Genomic DNA, 25,487 nt, shown 5'->3' with positions numbered 1-25,487 from the left:
GAAAATAGGAAGGGAGGGAGAAAAGAAGGGAGGGAGGGAGGGAGGGAAAAAAAGAGAAAAGAAGAGAGAGGAGGTATGAAAGAAAAATCGAAGGCTATTTGTAGGCATTGCAATTTAGGCTCTAAAACTGCCCTTGTTGACAAGGGAAATAAAGTTCCTTATTCATTCCATCCATACATTCAACAAATATTTATTACCATCGGCCTAAGCAGAGCTGGCATCACCACACCATCTCCTCAACTAATAAATTAAAAACAAAACAAAAACAAAACCCACCCCAGGGTATGGCCTAACAGCACAGGCCAATATACTGGAAACTGACGGGGTGGATGACTCTTCTAAGGAGAACTCAAGTGGTTGGTAACCCAGCAGCACCTCGGAAAGGAACAGAGAGTCCTGCACAGCCAGGGCTAGGAAGGGAAGTGCCCGCACCCCCGGGATGCACAAGGTGATTCACAGGGAGTGAAGGACTGTGAATAGTCACGGATTGACTCTGCAATGTATTTGAGTAAATTAGAATGAGAATTCGTAGAAAGCATGTCGAAGGGCATGGAAAGCTTTGTGAAGGTGGTTCTCAGAATGACGGCAGGAAAGAGCTAAGCAACTGAGAGTGAACTGCCTTGCAAACGGCAAGGAAACAGCTAAGGAAAGAGCTAAGCAACTGCCTTGCAAACAGCAGAGACCAGGGATTCAGAGCAGCCCAGAGAGGATGAATGCGGCCCCAAGAACTGTGAGGGGACAGGAGGACGCTCTCCCCTCTCCCTGGGGCCTTTGAGCTCCGCACAGAAATGGGAGCCAATGAAATCTGGGCCTGCTCCCAGTTCTGAAGCTGAGTGGAAGGGCAGACACCCAAGGCCTCCTCTGCACCTCACCTCCTTCAAAACAAAACAAATGACAACAAAGGGGGGAGAGAAAGGAGGGTGTGAGCAATGCAAAACATGTGGTGGGGCTGCTGGCTGCCGAGCACAGGAACCCCAGGGAGCCGGGTGGTGAGACAATGAGGAGAGGTTTGGCCGGTGCAGGGGCCTGGCAGCTGGGGGAGTGAGCGGCAGACAGGAGAGACGGCGAGGGCCTTGGACAGAGAACAAGCCCCTCTCCCAGCTGCTTTCACACTTGGGTAAAACAACTGGAGAAAATGTAAACAACCTCATTAGTAGTTTTCCAATCAGTTGAAAAACAAATGGAAGGGAGAAATGGCAGTGGAGTGTCCCAAATACCAAATCTATGAAACATTCCCCCCAGCTTTTCTTTGCTCATTGGGCTTGCTGGCTGTTCTCCCTCTGTTTGGACCTCTGTGCCCTTACCAGCTTTACCTGGGACAATCTGAACCCACCCACCTAGGACCACTTTAGTTCTACAGGGCAGGAGGGTCTGAGTCACATATTCCACTCTGGATAGAGGTCTCCATGGAGTCTCCCAGAGACACACAAACAAGACAGACATATCATTTACCACACCTCTTCTCCTGTAAAAACTCACCCCCAAAGAAGAGGCAAAGCAGAACTTCTGGGTTTGGGGATCTGACAGAAATCCAATTGTCAAAAGGAGGTAATCACATTCTAATTTCACCTGGAAAGGCCGGGTGTGTTGATTCACACTGCCTTTTTTTCCCTTCTCAACACATCAGATTAAATTCACCCATGGATATATACTGAAAATCAACTTCTCTTGGCTTCCTATTTAAGGTAGAATCCAAAAAGCCTCATTTTCTATGACCCTTCAGATGAAACAGCATTAAGTACAAAACATCCAAATGTATTTAAATGTGAATCTACTCAAAAACAGATATGAAAGTATATAAGGTTTCTTCACAGCACCGGGAGAAGCTGAGATGATTTTATCAAGACTCCCAAGAATTTCAGGGGCTATCTCAGATCTCTCTCCTACAAATGAGGATTGGACAGAATGACCCGGATTCATGTAATGCTAGTTCTAGGCCACACCTTCCATCAATGAATCCAAGCTCACTATTTTACAGAAAGAGAGACTGGGGCTCCAAGGCGCTAAAGGTTAGTCACAAACCCACGAGAAAGCCCCAGAATACCTGACTGCCAGTGAGGCCAGGCCCTCCCCTGCCCCGCTGTCTTCCCACATGATTGGCATGTGCAGACAAGTCCACCTGCCCACGACCAGGAACAGCACAGCCCACCTCATGTCTTTCGTGTTGCATTCCAAAGCACTGTGGTATTAATTTCCATTCTTGCAGTCTGAACAGCACCTAATCATTTTGGTCTCAATGCCTACAGATAGGTTATGGAATTTTCCATTTTCTTTGAGATAGGAACCTTAGTTCTCTAGCAGAACTACTGATTTAGCTTTATGTTTCTTTTTTTTTATAACACCTATACGTTTTTTATTATATAAAGCACACATGCTAGCTATGAAATATTAAATAGTACAAAAGACTTTATAAAAAGAAAAGTAATATTCCCTTTCCCCTACCCCAATATCCACTCCGACTGTTAAGGTTTTCTGCCAGTCTTTCCAGAAAATTTTTATGCATAATGCAAGCACAGACTCATGCACATACCCTTTAAAAATGAAGTCTAATATGTCTTGGCCATCTTTCCATGTCAAGATCATGTTTGGCTACCTCACTCTTAATGGATACATATTATTCCATTCTATGAATATATTCTCTTTATTTACAAGTCTTCTGATATACTAAAATAGTAGGCAGAAATCTTTATTTATTTTTTTTATTTATTGACTTGAGAAAGAGAGAGGAAGGGAGAGAGAGAAAGACATCGATTTGTTGTTCCACTTATTTATGCATTCATTGGTTGATTCTTGTATGTGCTTTGACCGGAGATAGAACCCGCAACCTTGGCATATAGATACGATGCTCTAACTTCTAACCAGCTGAGCTACCCAGCCAGGGCCTCTTTACTTATTTTGTTCAAAGATGTATCCCAAGCACATAAAACATTGTCTGGCACATAGTTTATGTCTGCTGAATGAAAGAGTGAATAAATGACGGACACTTAGGTCATTTTCAATTTTTCATTATTCCAACAATACTTCAAAGAACACTTTTCCAAAGGAACAGCTTTGCCTGTCCTCATGTACAGCACTTGTTTTCAACAAGGATGGATGCTTAAACATATATAGTTGTTTCTATAATAGTTGTTTCTAAAATAAAGAGATTTGGGAGAGATCCCTGGAATAGAGTATACATATTTTAAACTTTGAAAGATATCACCAAATTTCCTTTAAAAAATGTTGGCCAACTTCCAGTCCATGCTTCGTTCCTTAAACTGTGCCAACACAGAGTCTATTCAAATTCTCTAATCTTCAAAAATCCAATACACGGACAACCACATCCCATTCACATTTCCCCAGTTACAATTTGAGGCTGAGCATCTTTTCATTCATTTATTGGCCATTTCTATTCCACTATCTGTGAGTCTCCTTTTACGTCCTTTCGCCCATTCTGGGAGGGAGAAAGTTTGGGGAATGTTCTTCTTACGGTTTGTGAGATTAATTGTATATATGAAGAGAGTAGTGGGAGCTGCTTTCAGGAAGAGAAGAACCTAAATACAAGTGGGAAGAAAGCAAGTAAAAGCAGGCTGTGTGGGGACGGGGAAACTTGCACAGACAGGACAGATCTGAGGGGGCCGCGATCAATGGAACACATTAACATGTGAAATGTTCACCTGAGGGGGAGAGGGTGGGGGAAGCAGGAGCTAGTGGGTGTGCTGGGGTGCAGACAGAGCCAGCCCCTTCCTTTTGTGTCACGGCCTTAGCAGGTGGTGCTTGCAGGTGAACCATTAGCAGGACTCTTAGTGTTAGCAGTTAACATGATGCTTGACTTCCCTGCAAAAGATTTTCAGGTTTTTTCTAAGTCTGGACCATCCAGGAGATGTGTTGGACATGTAAATACCACTCATCACGCATGTGTTGGTGGAAAAAATCTAGTACAACTTTCTCACCCGAACAAGAATTCCTGTGCAGCTGTCCTGACGTCATCACTGGAGGTGGGAAACTCGATCGCTTAGGAGACAATGCATTAAATGGCTTAAATGGGTGGCCCCCTGCCTGGCATGTTTTGAGCTTTTGGCTGCAGTTTCAGTCTACTTGTCTCAATTCTGCCTTTTTGGAGGGCGCCCAGGTTTTTAGACATTAAAGCACAGTCATGCCCATGATGTTTAGCTTATCTAGCCTAAGCTGTCTGTGTGTCCCCTTCACTGGCCATTCTCCGCTTCTCCTAGTCCCCTCTCTGTACCCATCACATACGGGATCATGGCAAAATGTCAGGGCTTCTCTTCGAGAATAATTCCCTGAACAGGGTCTGAATGCAATTCTTTACATGTGTCCTTACCTGCACTAAACACTATTTTAAAATAATTAATACACTCCTACATCACATTGATTTCTTAGCATCTGCTGTGCCATGATGATTTTCAGTTAATTAAACACATATCTAGTGGCCAGTTTCCCAGCCATTCTCTTTCTCCCTCTCACACACACACATACCAGAATTTTAATTTTAAGGATAAGCTTCATTCTTTTCCTTACTGAATATTTGCTTTAGACTTATCTTAACTAAATTTGGGTCTATAGTTCCATCCTGCTGAGAGAGTTCTCAGTTCTAATTATGTCTTCCATTGTTTTATAACTTTCTCAGCTTTGAAGCATCACACTTTCAAAAAGTGTGCTTTCAAAGGCTGTATATAGTTGACCTTTGAACAACATGGGTTTGCACTGCATGAGTTCACTTATATGCTAGTTTTTTTCAATAAATACACAGGCATTCCTCTATATCCCCGGGTTTTGAATCCATGGATTCAACCAACTGAAAACAGTATTCTGCTCCTGGCTGGGAATGTCAGCATGCAGAGGGTTGGCTTCAGCATCCTCGGGCCTTGGTATATGTGGGGGTTCCTAGAACCAATTTTCTGTGGATACTGAGGGACAATTGTGGCTAAGTTTTTTGGGAGCCAAACATTCCACACAAATTTTTGACTGCCCTGGGGTCGGCACCCCTAAGCACTGCGTTGTCTAACTGTGAATACGTCTGTGCTTATTCTGGAAGGGCAGAGCACAGCTCTTCTGGCAACCTCCCTGTAGAGGCGTGACAGGATTCCCTAATCAACTTGCCTAGGATAGAGGTGTTCAATCAACTATAAATCCATCTTCAGTCCTAAGTTCTCTATCTGGTAAAACCAACAAAAAAAAGGAATTAAAAATAAGTGTGTGTGAATTTGTTGTGTCCGATGCCTAGCTGAAACCCCAGTGCCCTGTGTCTATGCCACTCCCTGCCCTGCCCTACATTAATCTTATCAAAAATAAAAGTGAGTTCAGCATTACTTCATTTTAGTGAACAAATAAAGAATCTTGGTAATTACTGGTGTTATTGCAAACTTCATAAATGCATTTGTCTTTTAGACATTTAGAGGTAAAGTTCCGGAGGCAGGTAAAATTCAGTAAAGCTAAGAAAATGGAAAGTTAATTTCCCTATTCTTTAGGTGCTTTCATCCTGTTGGCAGGATTAAATTTTAATTCATCCTGTTGGCAGGATTAAAGCTGGAATAAATTTTCTCAAGGGCAATTTGGCACTATGTACTAAAATTCAAACTATGCATGCCCTGGGGTCCAACAATCTCCTCCTGAAAAGAAAGCCGGACAGGTGCATAGGGTGAAAAAGATAAAAGATATTCACTGGGATGCCCATCACAGTCGCAATTAATGAGAAATAAAAGTCCATATGTCTGGATTTTGTTTAACAAGTTACTAAATATCCATTATTCATATAACAGAATCCTCAGAAGCCATTCGAGAGTGATGGATATTCTGTCCTTGCCAGTGTGGCTCAGGTGGTTGGGGTTCGTCCCATGTCCCATGTGCTGAAAGGCTGCTGGTGTGATTCGGGGTCAGGGCACACGCCCGGGTTGTGAGCTAGATCCCCAGGAGGAGGCGTGCTGGAGGCAGCCGATGGATCAATGTTTCACTCCAACATCGATGTTTCTCTCTCTCTCCCCCACCCTCTCTAAAAAAAGAAATAAAAAGAAAATCAGTATAAAAATCTTTAAAAATAAAAAGACTGATAGATAATCATATTTATTAGAAGGAAAGAGTATATCATACATGTAGGTGAATTCTTGGAAGTAGCAGATGATAGTAAAACAATATGTTCATATAAAATAACATAAATATCTACATATAAACATATATATGTATGTGTGTATAAATATGTGTGGATACACACATACATGTATACATACATACATGAATATATGAGAAAGGTCCAGAAAGATAAACACAAAAAGTTGATGGCTATTGCTGGGCGCTTGGATTTCATGGAGTTTTTGTTCTCATTTATTCCTTTCCGTATTTCTTGAATAGTCAATAAAAGAAAATAATAACAAAACCATAAAAATGTTCTTGGCTCCATATACAAAAATGCTGAGATACAGATTATTTCTCAAATTAGAAGGAAATGGTGTTGAAATCATTTTAGTTCAGGGAAGAGACTCCTGAGACTGACCTTGGGGTACTTGGACTCCTGCTGCCTTTCATTTTGAACTTCAGCAGGCCAGGATTCAATGAAGCCCTGTCTTACTGGCCACAGCTCTTCTCCTTTCAGCTTGATCCTTTAAAATTCTGATTACTCTTAACAATCAGCATCAACAACATCCCTCTAGTCTAGCAAGCTAAGGCAGTAGCTTCTTCCTCCAGGAGAGGCAGTTACCAAACCCGGCTCCTTTCAAATACTGACAAAAAAATGCAAGTACTTCGCAGCCGCAACGAGAGCCATGGCCCTGGCTGTGCGCTACAGCTGGATGCAGAAGGAAAGGCTCCCAAGTCCCTGTCAGGCTCTGAACCAATGCTCAAGTGCCAAATTCCAGTCCTCCCCCAGGAGCCCCGGGGCCCTCGGCTGGATCAAGTCACTGTCCATCGGAGTTTTGTATCATGGGCCAAAGACTGGGAGTATCTCTTTGCTGGGTCTTTTCAAGTTGAGAGAGTTAATAGTACAGCTTCAAGTTCAGGAAATATTTTGTAATAATACAGCGTTTGCAGTAATGTATAGGCTCAAGTCATGCAAAAAATATTTGTCTCATTCCCACACACTGAACTTGGTAATTATATAGGAGTTTGGACATTAAGGACCCAGACATAAAGGAGTGGGTTAAAAAGCATAATTATGGCTCAGAAACAGCATGTGCCTGGGGACATTTCAGGCCTACTCTACAAAATAAGAAAATAGAAAATAGCACCCAAAATGAAATGGTAATCTGCTCTCTCGCTCTCTCTCTCTCTCGCTCTCTCCCTCTCATTTTGGGAAATAACCCATTAAAGGAATAATGCACCATAATGATTATTTAGGAATAGACATGAGTTGGAAACTGGTAGCAAATAAGGCCTTTAGTTCTGGGATTTTCATGTTAATGGCCCAAGGACTTCTCGGGTCTTGAAGCTTTAGAGAATACTATTTGAAGTTTAGGCTAAGAGGAAAAACGTCAAATTTCCATGTCTCATAGACTGTATAATTGAAGGAAGCTGTTATTTTATCCTTGGTATGGCAGGGGTAGGGGTGCATTAATGAAAGACCCAAATCATTCGTGACCAGCTAGCTACTCAAGTATGCAGAAAACAAGAACATGCCTTGGGAGGTGCTCATGATTCAGCCAACCCAAGGCAAGCTCCATGGGCAGAAATGACCTAGCCGTCTAATCTCAGAAGCCATTTTATCATTCATAAAACATGCTGGTTCCAACTTGTTTAGTGTAGACAGTTTTCATATCATACTCTCCCTAAATTCACAGTGGCTCCCTATCATACTGTGCATTAGAAACAGTTCAGTCACCAGGCAAGGCTAACCTCTCCCTTTCCTTTTAAACGATCTACCTCCTTCCAGCTTCCTCTATAAAAATTCTCCCCGAACAGGGTCTGTCTGTAATCCCATGTACACACAGATTCATCTCTATCGTTGCCGGAAATGATCCCTCCCTACAAAACCAGGTCCTACAGCCCCCATCAGAGCTGGGCTCAAAATGCACTCCCTCAAGATAATTTCCATACCTGAAAGTGTCCTGGAGAGTGAAGAAAACTAGAAGTGGGATCAGAGGGCCTGGGTCAAATGGTCAAAGCTAGGCCACTTAATAGACGTTTAACTACCAGCAAAAAGTTATTCAACCTCTGTTCTGTGCAAAGGGCATCAGCAGACTGTTGGCTATCAAGGGAGATGCTCCAGGTACCTGAGCACAGTCTGTGGCTTCTGATTCCTTTTTATAGCCCTGGAATGTCTGGACCAGGGCTCAGATCCTCTTTGTGACACTTACCACTGTGTGCCCTGTGCCGACAGGCTTATCTCTACTCCCCACCCTCACTCCTGCTATATGGTCCTGTGCCAGCCCCCAGTTACACCTCTTCTGGTCACAATTGCAGCCCAAAGCCATCCCAAATCTTGCTATTTATTTTAAGTTTACGGTCCCTGCATTTGCAAGGCTGTCTGCACGGAGAGAGCAGGCATTCTGGGACACAAGATTTCCACCTGTGGGGGTTGCTCACCTCCTTCATCAGATCAATGCCTCCAGAATTCTGGTCTGTCAATCAGATCCATCGACTTTTGGCATCTCTCCCCTGAATATGCAGCTGGGAAGGCTGGCCGTGGAGTTGGTGTTTAAGGAAGGTCAGGAAGAAGCTCACCAGGCCATTCATTCAAAACAGAGCCAGGCCTAGCTGCAGTTAATGTAACTGTTTTGGAAATTAAGGCGGGTGTAAATTGTGTGGGAGAATTTTGCCTTAAGATAGCCAGAAACATTACAGAGAACTGGAAGTTAAAACAATAATCTCTCTCGTTTTTCTAATTCTTCCTTTATTTTCCCCTCTACTTTGTGACCTCCCTTCTTCACCTATGAATGGACGGGGCACAGCCCCAAGCCTTCTGAGTTCCGAGCTGGGGATCAGGAGCGCTTAGGAAAGGGCGAGTGTTTCTCACCTCCCACCGCTGCAGGCCCATCAGGACAGGACTCCTTCCCCCTTTCCATGTTTTCTCACTTCCCCTTAGCACCGGGCACCTTTCATGCCCAGTAAAGATCCTGGCATTGCTGGGTGTGGAACCAGCATGAGCAGATGCCAGCTCTGCCCCGGCCGAGGGTGCCAAAGGTGCCATCTGGGGTTGGTTTGTTCCCAAAGCTCTTCCTCTGCCTGAGACTTCAGCAGGGTGGAAGGTCTGAGAAACACCCTCACGCCCTGGCAAATGACCGGGGGGGGGGGGGGGGGGGGGGGGGGGACACGGGGACGGGACACTGCTTTACCAGAACTTTCCTTCGCATTCTCTGAGATCGACTGAGAACAAAATACAATAATTTAAAAAAAACCTAACAAATGAAATCAACAAACAAACATCAGGAGTTACGCCCAAGACTAGCTTCAGTTGGTTCAAGGTAAGAATAATCTATAAATCAATCAACAGGCTGAGCGGGGGCGGGGCGGGGGGGGATGTTGTGCTGTTCCCTTGATCCCTATCTGGATTCCCAGAGTTCCACGGAACATTCCAAAAGTAATTTGGCTTTTGTGTGCGGTGCCCAGGGACTAACGTTTTTCAACAGAATTTCATAAGGAGATGTGGGGGTAATTTTGGGTCCCGCTCTCAGCAGGAGCTGAGCATTGGGTGTGGCTAAGAGGGTAGAACTGGGCTGTTTTATGTGACCACTCTTCTGAAAAACCACCCGGGAGATGAAAAATCGCCTGCCCTAACCTCACCGAGAAGTAGTGGTGGATCTGCCCAAGAGGATTCCGGCTCATAAAACTGCAAAACAGACCTGTTAACGCAGACCTGCAATTACGAACAGAACAAGAATCTCACTTAAATAATTGTGTGGCTATAATACCAACTGATGAGTAACCCCCTAACCTGATCGGACTTGTCAAACTTGACAAGACTCGGGTGCCCTAAAGGTGACTCCTGAGCATGCGTGACTGACAACCCAACTGTGTGGGATGCTGAGGAAAGAATGACCGGGACAGGAGCTTTCAACCCAAGCAATTTAAAATACTTGACCACGGTCTTCAACATAAAACTGGCAGCAAGAAGGGAGAATGTCAAGTATATTTTTGGACCAAGTTCCAGAAATGGAAGTAAACTGGCAGGATGTGCCAAGGCCATGGCATGCGGGTGACCTGGTAAAGGAATGGGGAGTGCCTGCTGCCTTCCAGCCAACACCTCGCTCCTTCCGCTCGGAGGAAGGACCAAGATTGAGAGCGATGCTCTGCGACTCCCTGGGGCTGCACCCGCGTCCTCACAGGCTCTTTCATGCTCAGCGGAGTTATTATTAAACTAAAGCATCGCACGTCACTCTAAAATTCTCCTCAGAGAGAAATTCTAGCTTTCGACTTCCTCAGTCCTCTTGGTTTTGTTCAGAACATTAATAATTTGTTGGACAGCCTGTTTTTTTTTAACGGGGAAGATATTTCCAAAATCAAATATTCTGGTTTGTTTCAAAGACCATGTTCTCAGCTCAAGTCTGCTGCTTTCTTCCCCTGGGGGTGAGCCACAGTTGGCCGCGATTCACCAAAGTTTCCACCTCAGCTAACAATAAAAAATGATGTCCCATTCTCAAGAAATAAAAGAAAAATTACAGTAAAGTTGTGCATTTCCGTTCCGGTCCCCAAAGACAATCTGAAGAACTGGCTAGACATGCCAAATTAAGCCATGCGAATTTATCCATATCTAATAGGGATTAGCAAACGTTACAACACTGAACATGGCCTTGACATTATTTATATCCAACTCCTAAGGTGCTGGGTCCAGCGTGGTCTCATTCCAGCCCTGACATAGTGGGAGATGTAGAGCAGTGGCCCTGTGGTGTCCTCAGAGAGTCCAGATCATGTGTGTGACAAGCAGGAGGGCTCATCTCCTGACAAAAGAAGGTTTTTGGATATAGTAACAGCACTGTCACAACCAGAATGTGGTACCAGCTTAAAGAACTAACTGCGCAGGGGAGACACAGGCGTTTCTCCCCTCCAGCCCAGGATAAGTTTTCTGGAAGCAGAAGACCTGGTGATGGAAGCCGCTTTGCCTCTGGCCAAAGCTGGGTGTCCACCTGCAACTTGAAAAATTTTGGAAACAAGTCTACATTACATATTTGGAGTGAAGAAGATTAAGACTCCTGAACTTTGGGCTGGCCAGCTCTGATTGGGTCTCCTCCACTCCATTTCTCATCCATTCTTGCCAAAAGCACAAAGAGGCAACTGGGACTTCTGCTCATAGTATCTGCTATTAAGATAAATCAGCAACACTTAAGTGTCTTTGGTTCATAAAAAATAGTCCCCTGGAGATGGCTCTTCCCCCTCCAAAATATCAGCTTTTCGTTCCCCTGCCTCACCAAGGATTGCATCACGAGAAAGCTCAGGAACACAGAGCTTTCCCTGGAAGCCCGGCCTCATCTGGGAAGCCTCAGAAGACCCTGGCCCCAGCAGACCCCCCAGGAGTCTGGACAAGCAAGACTGGGGCTGGGAGGTCTGGACGCTCCTTCCCTGGAAGGAAGGTTTCTGAGCCCACTCTGAACCTGGGCTCTTTCAAGGCAATGTTTGTACCTTCTACACTATTTATTTTCTCCGAGGATAAATCAGGGCCTGGCTCCCAGAGCAGCAGCAGAGGGGGCCTGTTTATGAACATTGCCACTCAAGTGCTTTCTTCTTTGGTCAGGGCAACAAGTCATGTGCAGCAGGTTTGTGTCAATGGATTGTCACCAGAGACAGTTTGGGACCATCACTCCTCAGAGCACAGTGCTACCCTGTGGGGAAGGACGAGACAGCCCTGTCTTTGCACCTCAGAACTGAGATCTGCATCCTGCACATTTGTGCAGCCCTCGGGCTACATGCTTCATGATAATGCTCCTCTATGAGTTAGTAGGAAACAACATACCCGTTTCACAGGAAGGTATGTTGGCTCCCTCACCATCATATACTAATAAGTGGAGATGAGTCAGGATTCATTAGTTAAGCCAAGTGAGCACACTTCAGAGCCTCCCTTCTTCCCTGTCACCTTTGAAATCTAAAATTCACCCCAGGGTGGGAAAGATGGCAACTCCATTGCAATGGCAAAACAAAGGCGCTCAGAGTGCGACCCCTACAGGCAGATTCACTGAGCATCTTTCTTGACCACTCACCATCTCTGGGACTTGGTTTTCCTGTCTGTAAAGTGGGGATAATAATAGCACTATTCAAGTTTTTGTGAGGATTGTAATAAAACAATAAAAATTACAAAACTGTGCCTAGAATATCATTTCTTCAAGAAATGATAGCTGTGCTGATGTCCTATTGAATGCACCCCCCATGAGAGGGGATGCAGGCCCAATTTGCCTGAGCACCCTCAAAGTCCTTAGGGTAGAGCAAGTACTCAACATACTAAGTGTGAATGTGCTGGGATAGTCTGTGACTATGAGAACTACAGGAGCTTAGAGGTGTCTTTGTTCACTTCCTTCACTTTACAAATAGGGAAACTGAGCCTGTGAGAGAGAAACAAAATGAGGCGCCCAAGGTTTCTCAGTGTGTTGGGGTCAGGGCTGAGCTAGAACTCTGATCCCCAGATCCATTCTCAGGTCCTGCACCCTCTACTACCTGCCAGGGCTTCCCTGGTGAGGTGGGCTGCCTTGTTTTCTTTAAACATTTAACATCCTACTTTTTACATGGCTGCCTGCATCAGGCATCTCAGAGACAACTGACAACAGAAACTCTGCCCGGCCTGGTGACCCACACACCTACTTCCTACCCTAGCACCCCAAGGGGCTTTGGCACACCCAATGTAGCCCAAAGCAGTAGGGCGTCTGGTTAGCTTCTGAGCTGTGTTTGTAATTTTACGAGTCCTGGACCAGGAGAGAGGAAATAAACCAGCCTCAAGACAATCAGCGAATCAGAGGCTTCTGGGCAGAAGAACCACCCTGGATTGAAACCTTCTGAGTTGCCATTCTTGTTCTTTCGATTTTCATTGTTTTCTGAAATGACAGCCTCTCTGTCCAATCTGAACTTATAACCTCTTTGCACAATTCTGTTCCCAGACTGTCAAAGATCATCTGAATATAGATTTGCTAGCTGTGTCCAACAGGCATTTCCCAACAGCCTATCAGGGCAGAGATAAGAGAGTGGGATTTTGGTCGTTGTGTGTGTATTTTTTTAAAAAATAATCTCATCTAAACATTGGTGTTGTGGGGTTCTGGCTCCCCCACCTTGTCAACTCAGCAACTGCACTTGGGACTGGGACCTGAGAAGAACAGATTCCAACTCTCCTTCCTGGCTATAGTTTGTCCCCACCAAGGACTCCCTCCCTGCACAGTGCTCTACAAGGCTCACACTCCACCCCCTTGCAAGTCTTTCTGAGGGAGGTGTCCCAGCAACCCCCTACTCAAAATCACCTCCCAGACACCTCACAGATCACCTTTATTTTCCCCCATACAATTGACTGCCATCCATTACGCCATGTACTTGAAGTCTCTGTTTCTCACTTGTCCCTCATAGAACACAAGCTCCCTTGGGGCAGGGATTTTTGTGTTTGGTTCACTGCAGTGTCCCCAGAGTACAGACGGTATGTGGCACATAGTACATGCTCAATAAAGATTTGCAGCATGGACTGCCCATTTTTGCCCATGCTTACTCCCCTAAGAAGTTTTAAAAAGCTCCCTCTGCCTCTGGCTCTCTCAGCTTCCTGACCATTCGCATCACCTACAGTAAATACTCTGCCCCAAATCTGAGTGGCATGTTATCAGACGGCAGCTTTGACAAACTTAACACAAACAGATGGCGTTTAGGTAGAAACTTACAAATGTCAAGTACTTTGTAGGAGAGAGCTATTTTTTAGGTTCTCTGAAATCCTTAAAATGCCCATAACTCCAATATTTCAACTCTGGGGCATTAATCCTAAGAAAAATAATGGGGAAAAAAATAATATTTATGTACTGAGACGTTCATCAAGTGTGATTATAAAAGTGGAAACCTAGAAACAAACTGAAGTCACAACAGAAGATGATAAAATTAATTATGGCAACGACGGACATCACACAACCAAGATATATATTTTTAAGACTTTTGAGGACATGGGAAAATGCACACCACATTAAATGTTTATAGGGCTAAAAAGACTTTATTATGTAGTATGTCATGTCTTTGTGCAAATATGTATATAGACAACGGAATGTAGGAGCCCATAAATCTTAGTGACAGTTATTTCTGAGTGGCGGGAATATGGGTGATTTTAGGTTTTTATTTATGTTTTTCTAAGTTTCTTTAATGAACATGTATTATTTTTATGATAAAGCATTACTTATATGCTTTCAACTATGAAAAAGTATCATTTACATAATAAGGATGCTAGTTAAAATTAAGTTTTTCTTACTTTTTAATATAGTTCATTATGATGGGTTAAATTTTAAAAAACACAGTAAACATGGGAGATTCTGGAACTTTCTGCCATTAGCGTGTCTCAGGGAACGAAAAAAGAAAGCAGCATCTTCCCATAAAGAGAATGGAGCTGAGTAAGAGTAAAGACAAACTGTTGGAAATGTTAAATTCTGTGTTTGAGAACTGTCCCCCTGTAATCATGAGAAAGGAGGGTGAGAAATCTTTTTCCTGTTAAAATATTACTTGAGAGAGAGAGGGAGGGAGGGAGAGAGGGAATCGCGGAGCCGGAAAGGGCCAATCTGCTGATCAACGACAAAATCAGTCTGATTGAACACAGCTATTTAAGGGGCAGCATGAAGCGAAAAGGGAGGGAAAAGGCCTTTTCTTTCATTTTGAAATTCAGCATCAGGAAGACACAAGGGCAGGAAGTTGGATCTTTTTTCAATTCATTTGAAATGATAAGGTGAAGACAGCCTGAAAGGACTTTTAATTATATGATGAGAGGAAGGAAAAGAGGGAGAGAGAGAAAGGGACCACGAGAAACCTGTTTTTTACCTGTTTTTATGATGAAGAGGAAGATGGAAAACTAAAGGAAAGTGGCTTTTAAACAGATATCTCAAGAATAAAATACAAAGGCTCCAAGGGGCAAGTGCGAGCATTTCACTCGGGCAGACAGGAAATGCAGCAGGCTGACCGGCCCCAGCCCTTGTCCCCTTGGCAGCCTGGTGCCTGGCGATGCAGGAAGAGATAAGTCTCTCTCCCCAGCTTGCACATGTGACCTCAGGTCATGGCAGGGGCCCCGAGGCCCTGGGGGGTGGCTGGGAGTGGCGCTCGGGGTCACAGAACAAAGCCTTCTTCTTATGCTACCTTTTGGCCCCATGTCATGGGGACTGTGGCCTGAACAAGGTATTGCCCCAACTTGGGGGCATCTGCTGGGAAGAGCATGGAAGAGCTTTGGAGTGAGACCCTTCAGTGGCTGTGGCATCTTTACCCAGTTCCTGGGCCTCAGCTTTCTCATCTCTGAAATGGGATTAATAACACCTGGTTCTCAGAGTTGTGAGGATTGAGATAATATATTCAAAATCCCTACCTGTGGTCAGGTATGCAGCAAGAGTCCAAAAATTGTTAGTTCCTCCCACTTTAAAATGTGAGCAGTTTCCATGTAACAAAATAGGTGTAGAGACATGGAAGCGTGGAACAGGCTGGTGACTCTCAGAGGGAAGGGGGCAGGCGGGTGGGGAGAGATCAACCAAAGAATTTACATGCATATGTGCGTAGCCCACGGACACAGACAATAGTGCGGTGAAGGCCTGGGGCGGGGTGGATGCAGGGTGGAGGGGGTCAATGGGGAAAAAAGAGGGACATCTGTAATATTTACACAATAAAGATAAATTTAAAAATAAAATTAAATAAATAAAATGTGATTAGCTAAACTATCACGAAGAGCAAAAACAATGGGCCCACTACACCCACACTTGTCCTTGTGAAGTGATGTCAATCTAAGATCCCCCCAATCTACCCCATGCAGCAGGGGGTCCCTCTCTTCCCAAAGTAGGACCGACGGCTCTGGTGGCGGACACCTTGGGAACCTCCCCCATATACATTCTCTGCTTTGGTGGTGGATCCGAATGTTCTTGGAGGCAGTCACGAACAGGTTAAAGTCGAGGGGATTTCAAACATGTCTAATCCAATAAGAGGCTTGGTAAAACATGCGTTATCACTTAAAGAATAAATGTTTAAAAATAGAGCACAGATGTGAAATTTGAATAAAAAAAAGAGAGAGAGAGACAGCGCGTGAGAGAGATCCTCTTGGCACTTGTACGCTCGTCTCTGTTTTGGTCACCTTCAGCTCGGCCTGCTGGTCTGATGTGCTCTGCCAACTGCTGGACACCGGGGGGGCGCTTCGAATCAGTGAAGCCAAGTTGGCAACTTGTGCTGTAACTTAAAAGTCAGACCCAGCTCTCCTTTTCTTGTAGCTCTAAAAGCGGGACAACACAATGGCAAAGTTGGTCTTTTCATTTTTTCCCTTAAAATGGTATACCTGGAAAGCAAAGAGTAAGCTCTTCCAGAGCTAGCACTCTTTATACTAGGGTTCCTGAACACTTAAGAGAAAGTATCATGGTTCAACAGGCATTTGTCACAAAAGACAGGCTATGGATTGTCAATCATAAAATGCATAAGAATACCCACCTCTGTGGGAAGTATTCCCGGACCTCTGCAATGCAAAGATTTTTGAACGTTGGTAACACCTCTGCCTCCCCAAATAGCAGTCTGCCCTGTTACCTGTTTCGTGAAACTGTCTTTTACTGGCGGGAGAAATTATAAAAACCCAAGGCTCGAAAACAAAGTCAATACCTCCTTCTATAGCCCAAGAGCGCCCAACACAGTCCCACCAAAGGTTCTCCAAAAATGTTTAGGAAAGGGAAAGAAAGCAGTTTTTAAAACATGGCTTCGTTCAAATGAAAGAGTCAGAAAGTAGCCCATCAAGGTCAGCTTGATGCTTTGGGAAGATGCACTCCTAAAGGGATTTGAGAAACATGCGATCGCAGAGAAAATACTCTGCCTCCGCGATCTCTGAGTATGATTTTGTGTAGCAACTGGCCGACTGAATGGATTCCCTGAGTAATGGGGTTGAGGCAGGAGCAGCCTACAGGAGGGAATGTCTCCAGGCTAAGAGAGCAGACAAGTGTCTTGATCAATGACGTAGACACTAAGAGGACACTGTTTTCAGTAGCACAGAGCATGTTTACCTCCATGAGAATGCCCTGCCCCAGGCCTGTCGAGGAGAGATCTGAGAATTTCTGTTTTCAAAGGGGGCTCTCTACAACATACTGTAAATATCCCTGGCATTGAAGTCAATGATAAATAGAGATGTGGCTAGATTCTACCAGTGGGACATGAAAAGCTTAACCCAAAGTGAGTCTGAGGTGAAAACCAATGCATTTGCATTTCAGCAATTTGATCTGGGCAAGTCTGTGATGCATTACAATGCTGGGATCAAATCAAACTTTTCTGGAGCTCATCCAACCACAACATGAGGCTATGGGAACCCTACTGCACAGAGTTCTTCCACTGCTGTTTAATTGTGCTCACCTCCTGAACCATAGAGGGAAATTCAAAGTCATCTGCATACAATGCGATGGACCTGTAAATAGGAAGCATGACCTAGTGTGGCCTCCAGGAGAGGGGGAAAGAAATGCCTGACCAACAATCCCACTCGGGAGCTTCCCACTTTCCCTCACAGGATGGTTCTACATCTGCCAAGATCCAATTTTGACTAGGATCCCATCCTTAGCAAACAGCTCTCCCAAACACTCTCAGGGTCAGCTCTGCCTTCTCCCATTCTTGGCCACACCTGTCTGGGTACTTCTTGGAGACAGTCCTATGACCTCTGGACAACACAGGGGAGGGAGACTCTACCCACATAGATTACACTATGCAGAACTGGGTTAGCCTCCAGAATGTTGACCTGGGCATAGGACTTTTCTTTGCAAACTCTGGGAAAAACACAGAGAACCAGTGGACTAGTCTCCTGGTCTTAACACATTCCTGCTACCAACTGACCATTGTGTTTCCTGGTAGCCAAAAGCAATCCCCAGAACTGGCAGGAAAGGGGAAAGAAAACCAAGCACAATTTATCTCTGATCACAAAAGTATTCTAACCAGTTCTGAGAAATAAGCTGGTTCTAATTTGAACTAAACAATAGTGTCTGGCCCTCATTTTAAAAAGGCATTTTCATCAAGGATGTGCATATCACTCCTTCCACACACAGGGGAGCATTTGGGAATAAGGCTTAGGGGGTAAGACTTAGTTTTAAGCTTTCTTCAAAAACCCTTTAGCAGCAGGAAAATGCAATGATTTCAGAATTAATTATTTTGATGTCAGTCCTTTCTTCAAGGGTGGAAGAAGAGTTGGAGGGATTGGATCCAAGACAGAAAAGAAGGAAAGATGGTAATTTTTAATAATATTTTTAGAACTACTCTTCCTAGAGAAAGAACAAAAACAAACAAAAAAACTTAACTCACTCCCAGTTGAGACCCTCTCCCAAAACTGCAAAAATCTGGAAGCCAGATTTTTAAAGGAAAAGGTAGAGTAAAAGCATCAGAGGTGTGTGCTTGTGAAGGAGTGGAATTGGGAGGAATACAAGAGCTGGACAGGCTTATCTGTCTACTACCAAACTATGATTAATGCTTTATCTTTTTAATGCAACACATAACAGAAAGTTCATCTGTATGCTCTCTCACCTTCCCACTGTGCTCAGCCTACAACCAAGGTTGGCGTCAACACCTGAAGAGTGTCATAAAGATTCTTTTGTTGTTGAGCATAGTTGGAATTTCTGAACTCATTTCATATCACCTTCTCTGGCTCTCCTGACAGATGTTTAAGTGAGTTGAAGTATTTCTAGGCAAATTGATTTATGAGACGCTCAGTTTTCAGGGATAAGATGAAGGGCTCCCTTCTCGACAAGAAACCTCTGTCACATCCGGAAACTCATGGGCATTTTAGTTGAGACTAACCCCCCAAACTGGAGGGGATCTGAACTAGAATATGATGAAGAAATTCAGAGAAAGGTTCGAAATGGTCACAATGCAAATAATTCAAGTATGAGAGAAGGAGCTGCAGTAAAGTGTCTTGCGACATGGCAAGAAAGGACACGCACCATTTTGTGGTCATCATTGGGCAAACAGGTCTCATTTCTCCTACGACTCCTATAGGTTGGTGGTGTCTGCCTGGAATACTGGGGCAAGAAGAAGGATGAGGTTAACCCTTGATTAAAGTCATAATTGATCAATAATGTCTCCTTTTAAAAAATAAGCTACCTTGGAAATTCATTCATTCATTCATTCATTCATTCATTCATTCGTTTATACATTTAACAAATACTTGCTGAATGCCCACTGTCTGCTAGCAATTGTGCTTGGCCTGCAGATAAATGGTCAGCAGAGAAAGTCATGAAGCCACATTCTCAGTCCTCACGAAATTCATAAACTAGCAGGGCAGATAGTTACTATTTAAGAATCACAAAAACAAATGCCAATTGTATCTGTTACAGTGTAATTAAGCAATGTACACATGCTACAGGAGTGCCAAGTTGGGGATTTGACCCAACTGAGAAAGTCCCAGAAGGCTTCCCTGAAAAAGTGGTTGAGCTGAGATTGAGAGGATGAGCGGGTATTAACTAGGAGAGGAAACAAAGGAAAAGTGTTCCAGGCAGAGGGAATCACATGTACCAACCAGAGAGCACACTGGTCTGAATCTGTCTTTATCCCAACAGTGAGGCAAGCCCAGGAAGGTTTTTCAGAAGGGAGGGCTAGAAAGTGATGAGCATTATAACATTTATCTTTAGAAAAGATCGTTCTTCTGTCCAGTGAGGCCTGAGAACCTCCGGCTCGTCCTGGAGGCCGGTTGCATTTCTCCAAGGCAGACGAATGGCATGGTGGAGGCACTACAGCCCACCTGCCTGCCTCCTTACCGCATGCGGAGCGCGGGCTTGCGGACTCCAGTGGTATGTTGTTGAGGCTGCCAGAAAGTCAGGGAGGGAGTTTTACCCTGGGGCCCTGTTCCTACTCCATTTGAAAACCTCATGAGTGTGACAAGCAAACTCTGGCCTTAGTTCTCCGTGCCTCCAACGAAAGTGGCAATGCTTTTTATTATATTTAATTTATCATTATTCTCATCATTATTATTATTATTACTTAATCCCCACCCGAGGATATGCCTTTTTTATTGATTTGAGAGAGAGAAAGGGAGAGGGAGAGAGAGAAACATTGACCGGCTGCCTTCTGCATGCACTCTGACCTGGGATCAAGCCCGTGACCTGGATATGTGCCCTGATCAGAAACTGACTCCACTACCTTTCGGTGGTGGGATGGTGCTCCAACCAACTGAGCCACGCCAGCCGGGGTGTGGCAATGCTTTTTAAAATGTAAGCTAACTACTGGGGTTCCTTGGAGGTCGGAGCCAGGGGATTTGGAGAGTGGGTTCAGTTGGACAGCATTAAACAGGGTGCTCTGAGTGGCAGTCAAGGGAGACCTCCTTGTTCTAAGGCTGCAAATGCCTGCTCCAAAATATACCACTCTCAGAAGATTTTGCACTGGCTGTTCCCTTTGCCAGAACACTCTTCCCCTAGATATCCACAGGGCTCTCTCACCCCCTTCAAGTCTTTGCTCAAATGTCTCCTTCTCAAGGAGACCCATGCTTCCTACCCTATTTTACAGTGTCACAAGCCCATGGTCCTGTCCTGGCACAGCTGTTCTCCCTTATACTGTTGTATACCTTTCTTTTTTTATCATATAATTTACTTATTAATTATGTTCATAATTTATTGCTTCCCCCTCAATTAAAAAGTAAACTCCATGAGAAAGGGGACTTTATCTATTTTGTCACTGATGTATTCCAAAAATGCTTAGCATTCTAACACAGAAAAATCCCTTAATGAACAGCTGTTGAGCCCAAGTCCAATGTGGCATGTGGTCTCGCCAAGCTACCCATCTCTTCTCATCCCCATGCCCCTGGGCAGCTTGGGGGCCACAGGCTGATGCATTGGAACTGGGCTCCTCTGATGATTTCTGTGAGGGGGCTAATCCGTGGCTCACAGTGTTGCCTTAAGGAGGTAGTGTTAGTCCAGCTAAGGGCAAAGTGCCGGCACTCCTACAGCAAAGGGGTGAACCCTGCCCTGCCAGGTGAGTGGCATGATGGTAGTTGAGTCATCTGGTCTCTCAGAGCCTTGGTTTGATCAACTCAAAGGTGAGGATGAGGCAGGTAAAATATCTTTGGGGATGAATCCCCAGCAGCTGGCACCGAGCCTGCCACATAGTAGGTATGAAACACCGACTATGAAAATGTGATATAATGTTTGTAAACTTATGTATACAAAGCACTTGGCATAGAGCCTGGCATGTGGGAATCATGCATTCATCCATGCAGCAACATTTATTGAGTGCCTACTATGTGCTTGGCAAAGTGCAATAACTGTGGGGATTGTTGTATGAGCCATTCATGTCCAGTCACTGGGAAGGCCATGGCAGTGGAGAGACCTTCCGCATGAGGTGAAACAAGCTCAAAAGGCAGTCTAAAGGGGGTGGCACCTCTCATGACCCAGTCTGCCTCAGCATCCTTGCAGAACATCAGACAGAAAAATACCGAGACCCATGGCCTTTCTCTCCCACTGGCCTGCGTGCCTAAAACAGCTCTGCTCTCCCAAGTCAGCCATGCAGGCGATGATAACTGAGGTCCGGGACTTGCCCTCCCCGGGACATCCTCTCTTATTGCCGTCTATGTGGGCTGGATACACAAACCAAGTACATTTAATAATCAACCTGTTCATTGCAGGCTGGGAGCTGAGGTCTAGAGTTCCTGACATGTCTGCTCACTGCCCCCCAAGTGCCTCGATTTTAGGGTAAGGAGGACATCTGTCTGCTCTTTTTCCCACAGTTCAACAGTGTATTCTCCTAACTGTGCTCAATGAGTTGTGACTCCCAGGCCTGTAAAAACCAGCAATGATGAAATCAAATTCAAACTGTCTCTGAGAGTTGGTCACTACCAATTATTATTGGTATTATTAGTATAGCAACCTCACATATATTCAGTACCTGTTATGTGCTAGTCACACACAAAACACTTCTGCATTGGTTACATCTCACAAAAGCCCACTGAATTAAGTCATTAGCTCATTTTACAGATGAGAAAACTGAGGCTCAGGGAGGTTTAGTATCTTGCCCTGATTGCTCAGGTAACAAGAGAGCTAGAAGCAAGATTCACCCTAAGCAGTCCAACTCCAGATGGTATCTGCAAGATCCTTTTATGGTTGTGCGGCAAAGGGTTTTTTCAAGCATCATGGTGTGTCCAGTGGTGAAGCCTAAGGAAGGCACCCACACTCTCTGGACGTCTGGTTCCTTCTCTATAAGAGCATCAGTCCTCCAGTCATGCTGGGAGTTCATGAGTTTATATACGTAAAGCCCTCAGACCCATACCTGGCACATGGTGAGAACCAGAAGTATTAGGAGTTGCTGAAGTGATTAAAGGGCCTAAGTCTAAGAGCTCAGGCAGAATTCACTCTGTGAATGGCTGGAGAACATTCTTAAATGGGGATCTGGGCACCTAAGCTTCAGGTTTACAAAGGTAAGGGGACCTCACACTTTCTGGAAAACCCTTCTGCTCGTCACTCTGAATTCTTTCCTGAACCTGGTGGTGCATGTGTGGACTCAGGTGGGCTACCCCAAACCCAAGCTCTACTGCTCACAAGCTGTGTGTCTTGGGCTGGTTCTTCCACACTGAGTCTCAGTTATGTCCCTAGAAAATGGAGGTGGGTGACCCTGGTACCCACATCACAGGGCCACTGTGAGGACTGTAGGACAAAATCCTCCAGATACTGGATACACATCCTGGCAGAGAGTAAACACTCAACAAAAAGAGGGTGCTTTTATAAGCAAATCAATCGTTATTCTTAGGTCATCATCATTTACGAGAAGAATACATGCATCGATGTGCTCTCCCTGCTCTGACGAGTAGGGTGTGGGAAGGATCGCAAACCTAGGCCACCAAGGAGCACGCCCTCTTCCTTTGCTGCCTCTTTTCCCACAGCAGTCCTTCAGACCCCACCTCAGTCCAGGCAGGAGCCTACTTCTGCGTGGCTGGAGTTCCCAAATATGCCCCACGACACCTCAAACCAAACCTGCCATGAATAATGCAGGCTTTTTGCGGTCTCCCAGAAGCATGTTGAAGGGCTACGCTCAACCCTTCCTGGAATCCAGGAGTGCATTTCCATGATATCGAGCAAGAAAAAGAGCGGCCTTAAAAAGTATGGGGATCTGTGGGGAGCAAAGTACCTAAGAGACAGGAAGGAAAGTATCACCCGCTATGCCGGACAGTGGCCTTTGGCCGCCTTGGCTCTCAGCAGCGCCAGGCCATTTCAGAAGAGCCGGCCCTACGGGTGGCCACCAAGTCCAAACCCTTGGCAAATATATAATAAATGAAATTACATTGCAAATCAAAATATAATGCTATCACTTGTGGTCCCAGACTTTATGGCTACCAAGTCCTGGGCGTCATCAGAAGAGGTGAAGGTAAGATAGGATGTAGCTCTTATGCACCCCCACCCCCCATGGTGGGGGCAAGTGTCTCCTGAGCAGCTGACTGACCTGAGACCTTTGGATCATGTGTGCATCGTAGCTGGACCCGTGGTACTTGGCCGTAATATCTGGGCTGTAGCAAGCATCACAAGTGCATGGTATATTCGAGCTCAGGGGCTGTTTCCTAGGCCTATAAACCTGTGGGAGAAAGCTACAATGGTTAGGTGCAGGAGGGGAGGGCGCAGGGCGCACGCGGAAAGAATCAGGAGAAATTAAAGAAGGCGGCTCTTCTTGACTTTCTGTGGCCAAGTGGGTGAAAACCCCAGTGTAGAAGATGCACAGCCCGAGACAAGAGGTCAGATGGAAGCGGCCCCGAGCCCCGGGGCCAGCGCTAGCAAGGCATGCCGCTCTGTGGGATGACCCCCATGTCTGGCAGTGGCTGGGGCCCTGGCGCTGCAGGAGAAGGCGCCCAGGCATGGTGGTGGCCTCTCTCTCAGCAAGGCAGCCCCGTGAGGAAGGGACCCTGGTGCGGGGCCAAGGGATGCCTTTCCCTTCCTGAGAGGAAGGGCCAGCCCACTAGTGAGGAGAAGGGGCTTATGCCTTTGGGCTTCCCTCCCACTCGCCTGGCACCCTGTGCTCAGCCCAGATCAGCCTGGCAGCCAGCGGTCCAGTCCTGGGGGCCGAAATCAATGTGGACACACTCCGCATGGTGCCATGTGGCATCCAGAGAGTTTCAGAGCCACATGGGGCCCGGGCTAAGATGTGGCAGCCACCTTGTGAGCCCACAGAGCATTGAGCCATAATATTTGCCGGGTTTCATAATGAAGCTAGAATCTGAGTGAACATCTTTAACCATTACTTCCAAAAGCCCCTGAGTTCTACACAGAGGAGAAATAATGTCTGAAGATCTTAGGGATGATTTGATAGTATGCTTCAGGTACAATTATTTCCATTTAAGTCACTTCCAGAAAACCCTCCAGAAAGCAAAGAACTTTCTGTGCAAATTAGGACTTTGTCCCTCCTTCCCTTTCCCTGAGAAGAAACACAGTGGCCTAGTGAGGAGGAAAATACAGGACAGTGGGGAAAACAGGTGATAAAAAATACTGGCGGGGGAGGTCTCCAAGCACAGTCTGGCGGCGCCAGGGGCTGGGAGATGTTCCTCGGCCAAAAGGTCCAGGAGGAAATAGTTAAAGAGCCAAAGCTGGAAGTACGGTGAGAAAGAAATGTAAAGAACTGGATGAGGGCAGCTATTTACAGGGCCCAGAGAGAGAGCAAGACAGAAGATACCCGGTCCAGCGGGAGAGAATGTGCCCAGGATTTCATTAGTAGTTTCTAGGACTTGGTCAGAGTCACACAAAGTCCACTGGAAGGAAGAGAGCGGAGAGCTAGTTCGGGGGAGATGATGCTAACACAAAAGAAAGGAAAACAGCGCTGGCTGCAAACCACACAAGCCCAGGCACATGCACGTCCACACGGAGAAGCAGGGAAATGGAGCTCTAGTGACATCTCGGCGTTTCGCTCCTACCTGCGGTCAGCCGCTTGAGCCTGCAGGATGGACATGGGAACATGAAGGGTCGCAACACCCAGAGGAAGCACGCGGGGACCCAAACCCAGCAAAACACACCTTCCGCAGGAGGCCCCACCTGCTGCTTTAACTGGTGCACCAGCCGGTCCTTCTCCCGCTTGAGGGCCATGACTTCTTCCTGCGTCTTTTTCTTCTTGGAGGCGGACAGCTCCAGCAGGGCGATGTTCGCGTCCTTCTCGCTGATGGCCGCCAGCAGCGCCTCCTGTCTGGTAAGAGAAAGGTCACGGCGATGATTTCCATAACGTGGGGGAGAACACCACATCCAGCATGGACCATTGAAACGAGCCAGGAGCACCGTCTCAATGGAAGGGGTTAGGGACAATGTTTAAGGCAAACTACCTCCTCGATTCTCAGAGTGGACAAAGCCGTGTGGGTCAGAATCCCTGAGACCCACGCAGAGGCCTCTAAGCGGCGCATCTTTCGATGGCTTCACAGATATAGCTGCCCATGAGAAATGGAGGGAGTCCTTGTGAACATTCACTTCTAAAAC

General features: G+C 45.6%; 1 protein-coding gene across 1 annotated transcript in view; it reads right to left on the bottom strand.

The window, feature by feature from the left end:
• Nucleotides 1-25,487, bottom strand: part of ERC2 (ELKS/RAB6-interacting/CAST family member 2) — an 809,820-nt gene that overhangs the window by 184,809 nt on the left and 599,524 nt on the right. The window contains exons 15-17 of the mRNA XM_081160189.1: nt 25,056-25,203; nt 23,482-23,610; nt 19,002-19,079 (exon numbers count right to left, since the gene is read on the bottom strand). Of these exons, the coding sequence (XP_081016315.1) occupies nt 19,002-19,079; nt 23,482-23,610; nt 25,056-25,203 (355 nt within the window). The remainder of the gene's footprint in view (nt 1-19,001; nt 19,080-23,481; nt 23,611-25,055; nt 25,204-25,487) is intronic.

Source organism: Miniopterus schreibersii, assembly GCF_964146895.1.
Source record: "Miniopterus schreibersii genome assembly, chromosome: 15".
NCBI lineage: Eukaryota > Metazoa > Chordata > Mammalia > Chiroptera > Miniopteridae > Miniopterus > Miniopterus schreibersii.
This window is presented reverse-complemented; position numbering and strand designations above follow the sequence as displayed.